At 45.4% G+C, this 14,216-nt stretch overlaps 1 protein-coding gene across 1 annotated transcript in view; it reads left to right on the top strand.

The window, feature by feature from the left end:
• Nucleotides 1-14,216, top strand: part of LOC128143592 (sucrase-isomaltase, intestinal-like) — a 41,336-nt gene that overhangs the window by 10,191 nt on the left and 16,929 nt on the right. Inside the window, exons 4-8 of the mRNA XM_052790953.1 lie at nucleotides 1,315-1,483; nucleotides 2,166-2,262; nucleotides 3,367-3,479; nucleotides 11,815-11,940; nucleotides 12,980-13,111. Of these exons, the coding sequence (XP_052646913.1) occupies nucleotides 1,315-1,483; nucleotides 2,166-2,262; nucleotides 3,367-3,479; nucleotides 11,815-11,940; nucleotides 12,980-13,111 (637 nt within the window). The remainder of the gene's footprint in view (nucleotides 1-1,314; nucleotides 1,484-2,165; nucleotides 2,263-3,366; nucleotides 3,480-11,814; nucleotides 11,941-12,979; nucleotides 13,112-14,216) is intronic.

The following is a 14,216-nucleotide window of genomic DNA, read 5'->3' as shown; positions in this document are numbered from 1 at the left end:
TTATTCAGTACTGCATGTAGGTGGAGGAGATGATGGAAGGGAGGGAGGGTTGCTGCTGGCAAACAACCAAATCAAGATGTACGTACAAATTCTTACTTTTCCTGTTTGTAAGAAAGGCCAAATAGACTTTTTAAAAAATACATAGATGCTTCAGTCCATGTGCTTGACTTAGGACTTGTCTAGGACACTTTAGGGATAGATTGTGTCTGCTTTGCGCATGGAGAGGCAGGAGGGTGCCTTGCATCCACCGCTGGGCATCCCTGTGAGTGGCTGCCTTTGCTTCCTCATGGGGAGAGCAGAGCTTGTCCCCACGCAGGGGTGCTGGTGGCACGGGTGGCAGCCAGGGCTCACCAGGCAGTGCTCCCCCCCGGAGGTAGCGCAGCTCCCCGCCGACACAGCCCATCTTCCACTTCTCTGATTTACCGGTCAATTTGATCAACCATTTAATTTTGTCAAAATCATTGATAAAAGACCATTAAAAGGAGAGTTATGCCTCTTCTATGCTCTATGGCTTTGGCTCATTTATTTTAATTAGCTGTAACAAATTCATGGTTAAACAAGGCTCGAGAGGGTGCTATCTAAATGTGGTACTCATGGCATACACAGTACCATTAACGAAACACTTCTCCACAGCTTGACTATGTTCTCCCCCATCTAGCTTGCAGCTCATTATAGCACTAGAGATAGGAAACAGAATGTAACACCTAATTAAAATGTGAGCCTGTGTCCACAGATGAATCAATAGGAATAAAGGCATTAAGCTGGTGAAAGAAGTGGGAGAGTCATCACAATAAAAACATCTCATTCAAGCAGAGTTTGGAAGAAGCTAGCCCTCTGCTTTAGGCGCCTGCGTAAAGTCGGGGGTAACAGGAGTACTCGGGTCCTGATCCAGCAAAACATTAAAAAGTAAAAAATTATAACAACTAACTGTCTGTTGGTCTCATTAAGAATTCCGAACCCCACTGCGTAATAACAATTTTTAGCCTGCCCTGTTGGTTGTCATAGAAATAGCGCAAGCAACCACTTATTTTAGTAATAGGATTATAGATACTGTCTTCTATTATTTTAGTTGTTCTTTTCAAAATTGTACTGATGCATTTTATTGTATAAGCAGATGAGATAGCTGCAGCCATTGCAAGATGAATTTAATGTGTGTTGGGTTAAGCATGTTAGAGGCATGCATAGAATTTAATGTTTTTTTAATAATGTTTCTCTCCAAAATACAGAAAAAGTATAAATAGCCAGATGTGAACTTAAAATGATGTATACCAAAGATAAGCAAACTAATCATGTCTCCCTCTATTTGTCACACAGGTGGGACAGTCCCCTGGTTGATCTGTTTTTCTCTAACCGGTATCTTCAGATTACAACTACTGTGCCATCCACTTCGGTGTATGGGTTTGGTGAACACGAGCATCCATCCTTCAAACACAGCATGGACTTTGTTACCTACGGCATGTTCAGCAGGGATCAGGCACCAGCGGTAATTCACTTCACCTAGCGCTTTGTCCTAACTTGTATCACCAAAAGGAGGTGGAGGGGTACAGCTTTGCCAAGGGAGCACCTCTCTCTATGATAACACTGCTAATGTGAATCAAAGGCAAACCCAGGATGTCACAGGTTTTGCAGGTGTCATAGGTTTTAATTAAATGACAAAACCATGAGTCATTTTGAGGGAACTTTCAAACCTTTCATCAGAAGCTTTCTCATGGTGCAGTTAGTTTTCAGAAAAAAGTATTTCGTGTGCCAAGACCCTGGTTCAGGAAAGCATTTAACTTCATGCTTGGATCAATCCCTGTTCACCCAAACAAGCTGGACTTCAGCAGGACTCATTAGATGTTTGGCTAAACCGGGGTCAGTGGTTCATGAATCTATTTTAACTAGCAAAGCAGTTCTTACCCATGCCATTTTGGAGGCTTTGGAAGAATATGGAAGGTTTAACTGACAGTGACTAAAAAGTACCATCATGATGAGGCAGAAAAAAGAACTCTATTCTATCAATTTGACTTCACACCAGTTTAGATGAAAAAATCCCCAGCCTTTCAAAACAAGTCTCTAACTATGAATGAATTTATTTCCTTGACTTTGCATATGTACCTAGCTGACAAAAACTATGAAAAATAGCAAAAAGTCAAGCCATACCTACTGTGCTGTTTATGTTTCAGCCATTTGCGAACCTCTATGGAGTTCACCCTTTCTATATGTGTGTAGAAGCTGACTCCAATGCCCATGGTGTTCTCCTTCTGAATTCCAATGCACAAGGTAAAAAGATATATGGATTCCCTATATGGATCACATATAGAAAGATGGTAAATTAGTAAACACAAAAAACTGTTTTACTGAGTGCTTTTTCAATGTTGTACAAATATGAGTGACTGTTCCATAACTGAGGTTCCAGGAATTACTATAAAGTTTTCAAAGGGATTTCATTAGAATGACTGTTTAACAAGGTAAGGTATTTTCAGTGAAACTATATGATTAATTATTATTATTTTTTAAATAGATACACATACAGGGAAAGGAGAAGGTAGAAGAAATTTCCTCTGGGATTGGCATAACTGAATCAAATCGATTTAGGTTAGTCCTATATTCTGTCTGTGGAGAATAGTTTTGTGCGTTGCCATGGTCACCTTACTGTATTAATCTAGTAGTATAATTTCAGAAAAGGGGAATCTTCATTCAGTCTATAAAATCAGTTTCCCCTGGCAGGCAATGACTTCCAATAAGAAGATTAAAATAGCATAGAGGAACCCTAAACACAAGCTTGTGGTTCCTTTTTGTATAAAACGAAACTGAGACAAATGGATCTGTGCAATCTACTCTGTGTGGGTTTCTGTGATTTATTGCTGTACAATGCCAATCTGAAAGTGAAGATTACAGAAACACTGGGCAACTGCTAGCCTAGGTACAGGTCCTGTTTGCTCATCCGATCATACCCACAAGGTGTCAGGTAGTGACTTGAATGTGTAGCCACCTCTGCCTGTGCACACATTTATGCGCAGAAGAGCCCAGCATGCATACACTTAGGATAGGATAGGATAGGATAGGATAGGATAGGATAGGATAGGATAGGATAGTTCAGTCGGAAGGGACGTACAACGATCTTCTGGTCAACTGCCTGACTACTTCAGGGCTGACCAAAAGTTAAAGCATGTTATTTAAGGCATTGTCCAAAAGCCTCTTAAACACTGACAGGCATGGAGCATCAACCACCTCTCTAGGAAGCCTGTTCCAGTGTTTGACCACTCTCTCGGAAAAGAAATGCTTCCTAACATCCAGTCTGAACCTCCCCTGGCACAGGTTTGAACCATTCCCACACATAGTGCAGAGCTGGTTTGTATTGAGAACCCATTTTTTTACTTTCAGATGTTTCTCTGAGTCCAAACCCATCTTTAACTTTCCGCACTATTGGAGGGATCCTCGACTTCTATGTCTTTCTTGGACCGAGTCCCGAAAACGTAATTCAGCAATACACAGAGGCTAGTAGAAAAGTACCTATGGCACATGGGGCAGTACCTTGTAACAAACTCTCGTCAGTATATGGTAGTATCAGCAGGTAGCACAGCCAAAGCTTTGTCCTGATCTGTTCATACAAAGCAGTAGCTTCAGGTCCATGGGCAACCCGGCATGTGCTCAAGCATCTGTGAACGGTCTGTCTGAGTATAGCAGGCTGGCTGGACATTCAATGTACGTCTTCAGCCATTCCTGCAGCATTTCAGTATTGACAGCAAGAGTGCATTAAAGGAATGCAATGATTAGAAAGAAATTTGTCCAAGCTTACTCTTCTCCGGGCCATGATAGTTTTACAGTCTTCACTACATGACCATAACTGTATTTTGGCACTGTGGATGGAGAAAACAAACCAGGCAAAGCACAGATGGGAATGTTTGGGAACTTTACATCTGCTGGACTTCAGAGATGTTGAATGAACTTCAAAGACTTCAAGCTTTTATTTTGCCAGTGGAATTGCCTGTTGATTTTGGAGCCATCAGCCTGCTTTTTACTAATGAAAACCCATGTAATTACATTGGAGAGCATAGATGTGAAAAAACTGCTGTCTCACAGAGTATAACTACCTGCTTTTCCAGTTGCCCAATGTTTTCCGAAGAACTGAGCATACACATGCAAATAGCTGTTTTGGGAGTGTACATGCAATTCTTATCCAGTGAGAGCTGCCCAGAAAAAAGTAGCAGGTAACATGTTCTTTGTGGTCACCAAATGCCAGGTGATGCATTAACTGAGCCCTTGCACAGAAAATTGCCACCTCAGAACCAAGCTCTGTACATAAAGAAACCAGTGCCAAGCCTAAAGAGTGTGGAGCAAAGCTGAGAAGGGACATGTCACTGTGAGAAGGGGGATTCATGCATGCAGACCCTGAGGATTAAGCTGCAACTGGAGGTGCTGAGCAGCCTGCAGTAGGGCTTCCTGGAGCCAGGCAGCAGGAGCTCACAGTAAGATGCTCTGCCTTCCTTTCTGCTGCCACACAAAGGGGCCCGAGCTCTGATTTTCAGCAAACATTTTGTCTTTCCTGGCTTTTTAAAGTCTCCATATCCTATGCTTGCCTTCTTTTAAAGTGCCTGAAAAGGGAACAAAAACATTGTGGTTTGGACCAAGGGAAAAAGAAGATTTAGCCCAGAAGGAAAGTATTGCTGGGTTCTGTTTTGGTGGTGGAAGGGAGAAGAAGCCTCCCTCATGCCACTGTTTTGGGAAGGCTGGAGCCTCCCCAGGGCCGCGGGCTCTGCTAGACCTTCCTTGTCCAAGCAGAGGTTCAGGTGGTGCCTCCCAGAGAGGCGGGAGGCTGCTACTGCCCCTCCACGTCTCAGAGCAGCAGCGACTGCTCTGTTGCTCAGAGGTTTCCAGCTCCCTCTGCACATCCTCCCCACCAGCACCTCCAACGCCGGTGCCACAGACCAACCAGCAAACTGGGTTTTGAACTTACACATTGGCAATCAAACAAACAAAAGAAAAAAACCAAAGAAAGAAAGAAAAATTAAAGGGACTCTCCTCGTAGCCGCAGCTGTGATCCCTGTGATGAAAGCACCTATTTCAGGGGAGTCGCTGCAGCAACGCAATGGAAATTAGAGCCATCCCCATTTCTTTTCAAAGTCTTTTGCTGGTGTTTGAAGGCAGCATTTCTGTGGCTTAGCAGGTGGCCAGCAGCTGAAAATAAAATGAGAGAGTTCTCACTCCCCAGCTGATGGGTACTGGCAGCTCACTTTCCACCCCTGCCTCTCTGGAAATGGAGCTGGAGCGAAGAAAACAAGGTAAAGGGGAGCCAGTGGGTGTCTCCTAACTAGACATGTCACATGCCAGGACAAAAAAATCCCCTGTTCTGTATTCTTCAAGCTTGCACTCAGCTCTCTAGGGAATCTTAAAGAATGCATGGTAGCAATTTCACAGTGAAATAATAACTGCTTCAGTAAACATCCTGAAATTCCCGGATCGCAAATGTTACAGTTACCATATTATTAGTCTCTAGGGTAATGATTTGGCTTTTATGTACAAAATATGTGGGAAGGTGAAGGAGACAGAAAAGACTTTATTTTTCAATTGTATTTTCTGTCACACTGAGAGGACTCTCGCATGCAGTCATTGTCACGGCCTGGGGAAGGAGAGGGGGTGGAAAAGAGCAGTGTGCCTCTGCAAGGCACTCAGCAGCATGCCTCAGCTCCCTCAGCTGTTTGCATGGGTCTCCTCTGGGAATTGGTGTTTTGGGAGCTCCTAGCTACAGGGGACCCTGGTGGGGCCAGGCTGCCCTGCTACAACGCGCTTCTTGGGGCAACGGCACTCACCTCCCGCCTGTGCAAGCATCTGCCCAAAATCACTGACTGCACGGGGCTTTTTGCAGGCACCACCCATTGCATCCTCTCCAGGATGGCCCCAGTGGTATGGCAGGGTGGCCAGGTGCCAGCTGGTGTGCGGTTGTTGAGAGCAAGGGAGCTGTGTCCAGAGCAAAGTGCTCCACACCTCTCTCAAACATTTTGTGCTGTTGCCTTCACTGCCACTTCGAGACCTGAGCAACCCCCCTGGCGCCCGCCGTGCTTGTTTCTGTGAAAGATTTAGGGCCTTAGCTCTGCTCAGAGCTTTTACGCAGCTCCCTCCAAACCAGTGAGTTAGGAGAGCTTTGTAACGAAGCTCTTTACTGGGTCTCTGAAGTACGCAAGCTTTCCCCACGCACCTCTCCAGGTTGCTGCCAGCGCACAGGGGTGGCCCACGGGCTCCTGCCCAGAGCTGTGGCTGCGTGGCCAGCTGGGGGCAGCCAGACTGTGCCAAGAGCGGGGTCCCTGCATGGCGATCGGGGACGATTGCAGCTGCCCCGTCAGGGCCACCAGCCTCTCTGTGCATTCTCGGGGCAAGGACAGGTGGCAGTGAAAGCCGTGGTGGCCCCGGGTGCCAGCCTGGCCTAGGCTAATCTGCTTGAAATGGGCTCTAAGAGCGATGCAGGGAGTGGGAAGGAAGCAGAGGGCTGAATGCTGGTGCCTCCGTCCCCCGGCTATGTGTTGCGCGGAGCAGAGGTAGGCTGTAGGACGCATCCTGCCAGTGGCACCACAGAGCTACAGCAGTGACGGCAGCGACAGGGCATGTGCTGAGCATCATGCAATGGGAAGGGGAAACCTCCATCCCGATTCTTCTGCTCCCTCCTCACCCTCAGCCTGGCTGCGAGGAGTGCTGCTCCTGGCACATCAGAGATGGTCCCGCCACAGCTACATATATATATATATTTGACAGTAATCATACTTTTCTCCCAACACAGAAGAGGTCCGGTGTGCCAAACAGTTGTATGACACAAATCTCACTTTTTATGACAGATGCCTCGGTTTGCAGGAGGGTGGGAAAAAGCCGTAGTAAGCTAAAGAGCTCAGCCATTGAGCTGAGCCTAGCCGAAGCTCTACAGCCAGACCTAATGCCAGATCTAATACCAGACCACCATTGCCAAGTCCACTGGTGGCCTTTCAGGACAGAGTGACAGTGTGTAGCAGTAGCACATGAGCTCCATAACAACACGCTCAGGAAAGTTATAGTTCAACAAATGGACATTTAACAGATGTCGGGTGAAGGTCATGAATTTGTTATTTTTATCACAAATTATCTGATGACAAGCTTTAAAAGACCATACTGCATGTCTCCTAATTCTCTTTTGAGAGCAAATTGCTCATTTACTTCCTCCTTACAGAACTGTAGGATAGTTCTGGGTGGAAGTGACCTCAAGAGGTCTCTAGTCTAGCCTCCTATTTGAGAGGTAACATGGGGAACCTGCTTGTACCTACAGTTTATCACAGATGATTCAGTGAGAGTTTTGCAGTTGAATTCATGGGTCCCCCAAGAAAGACTAACCAGCTGTTAAGTGTTTGTGCAGCAAAGAACAAGGTTTGAAGACCTTGGCATTGAAAATCCTTAAATTTTTAGACTTGTGAGGTTGTGAGCATCTTCTTAATGGTTCAGCAGTTGCGGGGCCTTTCTTCCTGCTCTCCTAAAACAAAGTTCAGCTTCTGTGCCTAGACTTTGAGAGAAAGTTACCCTCTGCCTGACTAGGTGCCCACAGCACTCACCTGCCTGCCTTAGCCATAGGAGATGAGCTGGATACAGATATCTGGGCCATAGGAGCACCTGTGTAATTTAGCCATTGTGTGACTATCCAAACACACTCTTTCTCTGACCAAATCCAGAGCATTAGCCCACTTGGATTTTTATAGTTTCCTACTACAGCTCTTCCTTAAAGAAAGGAAGTTTAAGCAAATATCAAGCTTCGAGAGTCATTTTATATGTCTAATTAGGGTGCAAGATTAGCAGTCCTTCACGTTGAGCCCCTGTACCTGCATTGCTGGAGATCTTGGCTCCTTTGTAAGCATGGGGAAGAGTGTCTCCCTCTGCGGCCTCTATGATATATATGGCATAACTCTTCAGCCATCTCTCTCGCATCAAAGTCTTTGGTCATAGTGTTAACAGAATAGGATCCTGCTTCTATCCATGCTTAGTTGGTATCCTTGATGCTCATAGTAATAATGTTATTTGTCCAATAACCCAACACAGGGAAAGTGAATACAGATCACTTGCTCCCTGGGCACAGATTTTAGCTGTTAGATATACATTTTTTCACTGAACTTTGTTCTTACTGCAAAACGTTTCCAGGGTACCTCCTAGATTCATCAGCTCTCAGGTGCATCTGAAAAAAGTGAAAAAAAATTACATAATGCCAAGTTATGTAAACCTGGAAAAACTAACAGTGAATTTATTAAACAACACCAGGAGTTATTTAAGAACCAAGTGCAGGAAGAATTGTGGAACAGAAAATACAATTTTTTTTTTTTTCTGCTTCTGCACTATCGTATCTTCCCATTTTTTTTTCTCAGTTTGGATACCCCATATGTTTGCTGTTTCTGCATTTCTCATGTTTTCCTCCCTCAGTTCCCCTGCCATACCTCATTTCCCTTTTCTGATTCTATGGGAGTCAATTTTGCAAGCAGGCTTTCTCTGCCTACTGCATTTTATGATCATTTGTATGCAGAATGCTATCTATATGAATTAACTAGATCCTAAATATATATCAAATCCAACATGAGTTTTCAGCTTTGCAAAATTACATCCCTGCCTCTGCTGATCCATCTGCAAGTAGGTACCATATGTCAGTTACTTTATCAGGAAGCTTCAGGGGGATCCATTAGACAAAGTCCGCAGCATAATTAGAAAAAAGAACATTTGTTTTCCCAGCTGCCCTGTTTTCATCCTTCCTCTTCAAATGTTCTGCTGATTTCAATTAAGCTCACCATAGATGCACCAGCCTGGTGAACCTGGGGAACTAATTGCTTTAAAACTTAATATCTTGCTTGCAAGGTGGATTTTCTTCAGTTGGTTCAGCTGTAATCCCAAACTCCTCAAGGGATGCTGTGTGTGTCACGAAATACTGCCTCGCCGTGTGGCAGCTCTGCAGTCTGCAGGCGAGGCAGCACTGTCACGTAAGGGTGAGTAGCTGGACCTCAGCAAACCCCAGCGTTGGGGACGTGCCCTTTGGGAAGGACCCTGGCCAGCATGACGGTGGCCACAGCTCCACCTCCAGCCCCGCTGGCGTCCACCCGGGTGCTCGATGGGACGTGGGGACAGAAGCAAATCCCCATCCAGCTCTTGAGCCACGTTGTATTGGCCATGTCCCGGGCTGACTGTGCTCCCTAGCCAGGGGCGACCTGGGATATTGCAGGACGCGGAGCAGGGCTGCCCAGCGGTTCCCGCTGCCTCTGCCCGGGCTTGTCACCCCCGTGGCCGTTCCCGTTTCCCGGCCCGCTGGGGGAGAGGCAGCGGATGCCACGCAGACACCCTGCCAGGGCACTGGGCTCTGCGTTCAGCCGCAGGATTAATATTTATCAGCTGGTCTTCCCTCTTCCTCTTGTCCAAGGGGAGAAGCCTGTACACAAAACATTTTATTTCATTAGGGATTTCTTTTGTTTTGGTCTGTCTTTTTAACCTTGTTTGTAGAGATCACTCTCTGTTTACAGTAGAGAAAGCAAGGGCAAAATGTGCATCCGCTTTAGGAGCATGAAGTGGTGGGGTTCACAGAGCTCATCTTGCAGCCTTGGCTCATCTAAAACAAGCTCTGCTGCCTCCTCAGATGAATTTATCCTTCATACGGTGAGTGGAGTTGTGACAGAGAAGCAGACTTCTTGCCCTGAGGCTTGCCGTGCTCTGCTGGACACCTCGGTGCTGCCTCACAGGGAGTCTAGGAGATTGTCCCACGTCATCGTGCCCCATTCAGCTCTCCGTGGGAAACCCCAGCAGAGCTTGAAAGATGGTCTGGGGGATCAGGTGCGTCCGCACAAGCTGGAAAGAACTAATGACACATGTAACCAGACGAGACTGCACCATGGTGGCGACGACATGTCTCTGCCCACTGGCCTCCTGCTACGTGGTGGGGGGCCGCCTCCGTCTGGCCAGGGCCTCTCGCGGCAAGGGCGCAGCGGCGTCAGCGAAGGCTAAGTGCGGCTGCATCAGGAGCAGGCTGCTGATAGCTGCTCTTGGTTCCTCTGAAGGGCTTAGCCTCCAGCTAAGTTGGAGGTGAAGTAGGTGTTGAGGAGGGTGAAGACAGTTAAGTCTGGTGGAACGGGATGAGTAGCAGGTGTGTGGGGCAGCTGTGCTGCCCAGCCGGAGCATCTCTCCTGGAGGGACTCAAACTCTTAACCTCACCAGTTGTTCTGGCCTCCTCCTGCTTTTTCTGAGGTGAGAGAGCAGCATCCCAACAAGTGAAAACACACTGTGTAGCCAAATTTGTAATGCTTAGTGTTTAAATTTTGCCTGACTGTCCACAAGCCATTCTCATTTGGAAGGAATTTATTCCCATGTATTCCCCCAGCTTGGGTGCGTTAAAACATCCTCTGCTTTTCCCTGCTTATCTCCTGCATCTGTTTTTCTGTCCAGTGTAGTTTGCACATCCCATCAGCTCTAGCATCCGTGACGTATTTTAGAGCAATTTCAAGTTCAGCATTGCTTTCCCAGGTCAGACTCTTACTGGAGAAAATCCCATAGGAAGAGTGCCCTTATGTATTGCGATCTCTAGAGAGCTTGGCAATGCAATAGATACAGAGTGCCAGGAGTCCCTTGTTTTATTTAATTAAAGTAGATGGGGTTTAGCTGCCAATATGCAAGTTTTGTTCTTTTTCACTTCTTAGTGTAATTACCTAACTGTGGAGATCCACAAGGAAATAAGGGAGGAACAGTTATTTAGCGAAAAGGAGTCAGTATCTGCAACTGATTAGTAAGTCATGGGTGCTTACTAGCTACTTGATTTTCATGTACTGCCTGCAAGGATGTTAGAAATACTGAACAAAGGTTCATTTCATGGGATCTAACTGTTTAAAACTGGAGCAAGGATTTCAAGAGCTGTCCCTCAGAAAACACCAGCATGTACTGATGAGGCAACACCAGATTTCAGCTTATTTCTAGAACAGGCACATTATGGTTGCTCGCTGCTTGTCCCAGGTTGCCAGAGCAGCTCTCACCGGGGGAAGCAGAGCAGGATGCCTCGCTTCCCTGTGCTCACAGTCGAGTTTCCTCATGCAATTTACAGCTGGATTACATGGAGCCAGTGGAAATCAAATATTTATAAAATCATATTTAACTCATTACCTTGTGTTTCAGTTGAGAATTTCGGGACCAAACAGTAACTCTGACCTTGAAGAGGTTTGTTGGTGCCTGGCAACACAGTGCTGTGGGCCAGCAATAAGAGCAGTCAGTCATAAGTAAGTGAATTTCATCAGGGTGGTGTGTAAATATAATTAAAACTTCAGAGAGCTCAAATAAACATCAGGCTCTTGATGAGTTAGTTCAGCTGGATGCAGCAAGAGAAATTAGCAAAGCTGACGTTGCTGTGTAGCATCAGAGATTTGCTTGCTTTGACCACAGGGTTTGTGGACTTGCCAGGGGTCAGGCGGTGCAAGGGTCCACGCTGGGTTTCTGCTGGTGTGCGCCATGTAAGCGAAGGCACGTGTTACTGTGCAGAGGCTGAGACCACAGCGAGACCTTCATTTAACATTAACCTGTGGTTTATACACCGTGTCTTCCACTGGGGTGTTCTTAGAAGTGATGCTCAGTGTGGGTGTCCCTCGGAGCCTCTGCTAAGGACAAGGGTCCACCAGGAGAAGCCCTTTTTTGAAGCCAAGCACACTGTACAGTGAGCCATTCTGAGAAAGGAAAGGGTATTTCATGGGGGTGTGATACCTGTGCCCTCATCTTCGTGGCTTAAATGAGCTGGGAGCCTCTGCTGGTGTTTCAGAATAACTTCTCTTCATCTTGCTCTTTGCATTTCTGTATTCCTCATTCCTGCTGTAGGCCATTGGACGCCAACACATGCCTGCCTACTGGTCTCTGGGATTTCATCTCTCCCGATGGGGTTATGGCAGCATTGATGTTTTAAAGAAAACTGTTGATCGCATGCATTACTATGATATACCATATGTAAGTATGGATTTTCACTGTGTATGCTAATTTTACAATCCAAAGTGCGACAAATAAAATTATAATAGAGGAAAAGTGATTATCCTACAAAGATAATTGTAGAATAAAAGGATGTTCATGATCTTATGGAGTGGTTTTGCATGTAATATCTTTATAATGCTTAAAAGAACATTTAAAGCAGGCTTTGAACATGAGGTTTAACTGCTGCGCTTGGCTGCATAGCAGGCAATTCTGGTGTGGATTTATTGTTATGCAGTACGAGGTGCTAGCATTTTAAAAATAAATTATGGTACTTCTGATGCATATCACTGCCAAACAGTTGCTGAACTAGGACTTCTACATTTCCATTTTGTCCATTGCTACCATGTAAGTTTATAGGAGCTGAATTCAGCCTGACAACTACTTGCAAGTGTTATAGCCAATTTCTTAGGTTTCATTTAATATGTTAGTTTTTAGAAATGCAGTTGCATACATTCTGATTTTCTGTATCAAATACTTCAATCATAGAATAGTTTGGGTTGGAAGGGACCTTTAACAGTCATCTAGTCCAAGTCCCCCTGCAATGAGCAGGGACATATTCAGCTAGATCAGGTTGCCCAGAGCCCCGTCCAACCTGACCTTGAATGTTTCCAGGGACGGGGCATTTGCCACCTCTCCAGGCAACCTGTTCCAGTGTTTCACCACCTTCATCGTAAAAAATTTCTTCCTTATATGTAGTCTGAATTTACCCTCTTTTAGTTTAAAACCATTACCCCTTGTCCTATCACTACATGCCCTTGTAAAAAGTCCCTCTCCAGCTTTCTTGTAGGCCCCCTTTAGGTAGTGGAAGGCTGCTATAAGGTCTCCCTGGAGCCTTGTCTTCTCCATCCTGAACAACCCCAACTCTCTCAGCCTGTCTTCATAGGAGAGGTGCTCCAGCCCTCTGATCATTTTTGTGGCACTCCTCTGGACCCGCTCCAACAGGTCCATGTCTTTCCTGTACTGAGGGCTCCAGAGCCAGAAGAAGTACTTACGTAATGTTTACTTTAAAAATGTTTAGGATGTTCAACATCTTGATATCGACCACGTGGAACATCGCCTGGACTTTACCTACAATAAGGTGAATTATGCAGGTCTGCCAGAGTACCTCCAACAGCTGAAGAAGGAAGGAATGCACAATGTTGTGATTCTGGTAAATTAACGATGTTGCTAATTAATTCTCCATTTATAAGAACTATTTGCAGCATAGTGTTCACAGCAGTATCTAGGTGCTAATGCACACACACAGATTTTTCCATTTTTGTCATTTGTTGAGAAGAGCTGAAAAACAATTTCTCATAGATTTCATATTTAAATGTGCTGCATTTATCAGATATATGTGTACCAGCACCATCTCTATACCACAACATTAATTCTCTTTCACTTTTTCGCACTCAGTTATGAGAAATTTTGCCTCTCTTCAGGACTGAGTTGAGATAGGATTGCTCTCATGCAATTCTTTTCCTGAAAATGAACAAATGAGTTTAATATGCACACAAAAATAGCTGAGTAGTGGAAAAAATCTATTCATAATCACTCTGGAAAGCTAGTAACTACAATTCGCATTGCCTTATATTTACTTTTAATCTAAATTAGTGTAAGACATGTTTGTTTGCATGAAAATTTGTGGAAAATGTATGTTAAACCTGCAACCAAAATTGATGTATGACCAAACAAATTAATTTGGGCAGAAGTGGAAATCAGAGTTTTCCATCTTCCCCCATCAATTTTTCCAACAAAGTTTGCTGTTTCTCTCCAGCAAGTCCCCATACATGTCCTTGTCACAATAGCTAAGTAAGTGCCAGTGGTGGCAAGGAAATTGGAGACCAATTTAATTGAAATTTAAATAAAAAATTAAATAAATGAAGAAATTAAATAAAGGTCCTTGATAGACACATAAGCTCTTGCTCTCCAGGGCCCCCCAGCAGCACAGTACTAGGAGGGCTGCGCTCCCCAGCACAGGCTGGGGCAGTTGCACTGCCTGGGAAGGCTCAGGGTGGGAAGGCTCAGGAGTGCCGAGACCCGGAGCAGCGCATGCAGGGTGCGAAGCATCGCCGCAGAGAAGAGAGGCATAATTTGTTCTCCATAACCACTAGGGACAGGATAAGAAGAAAAGTGCTTTAAATTGCAGCAGAAAAGATTTAAGGTAGACATTAGGATAAAGCTGCCTGTCTGCAAGGCGAGCCAAGCAGGGAGCCGGCTGCCCGGGGCCAGGGGTCCCTCCCTGAGTGGGTGTTGCAAACAGGTCTGGCAGATGC

The sequence above is a fragment of the Harpia harpyja genome, chromosome 6 (genome assembly GCF_026419915.1).
Source record: "Harpia harpyja isolate bHarHar1 chromosome 6, bHarHar1 primary haplotype, whole genome shotgun sequence".
NCBI lineage: Eukaryota > Metazoa > Chordata > Aves > Accipitriformes > Accipitridae > Harpia > Harpia harpyja.
The sequence above is the reverse complement of the archived record's forward strand: the minus strand, read 5'-3'. Positions and strand labels throughout refer to the sequence as shown.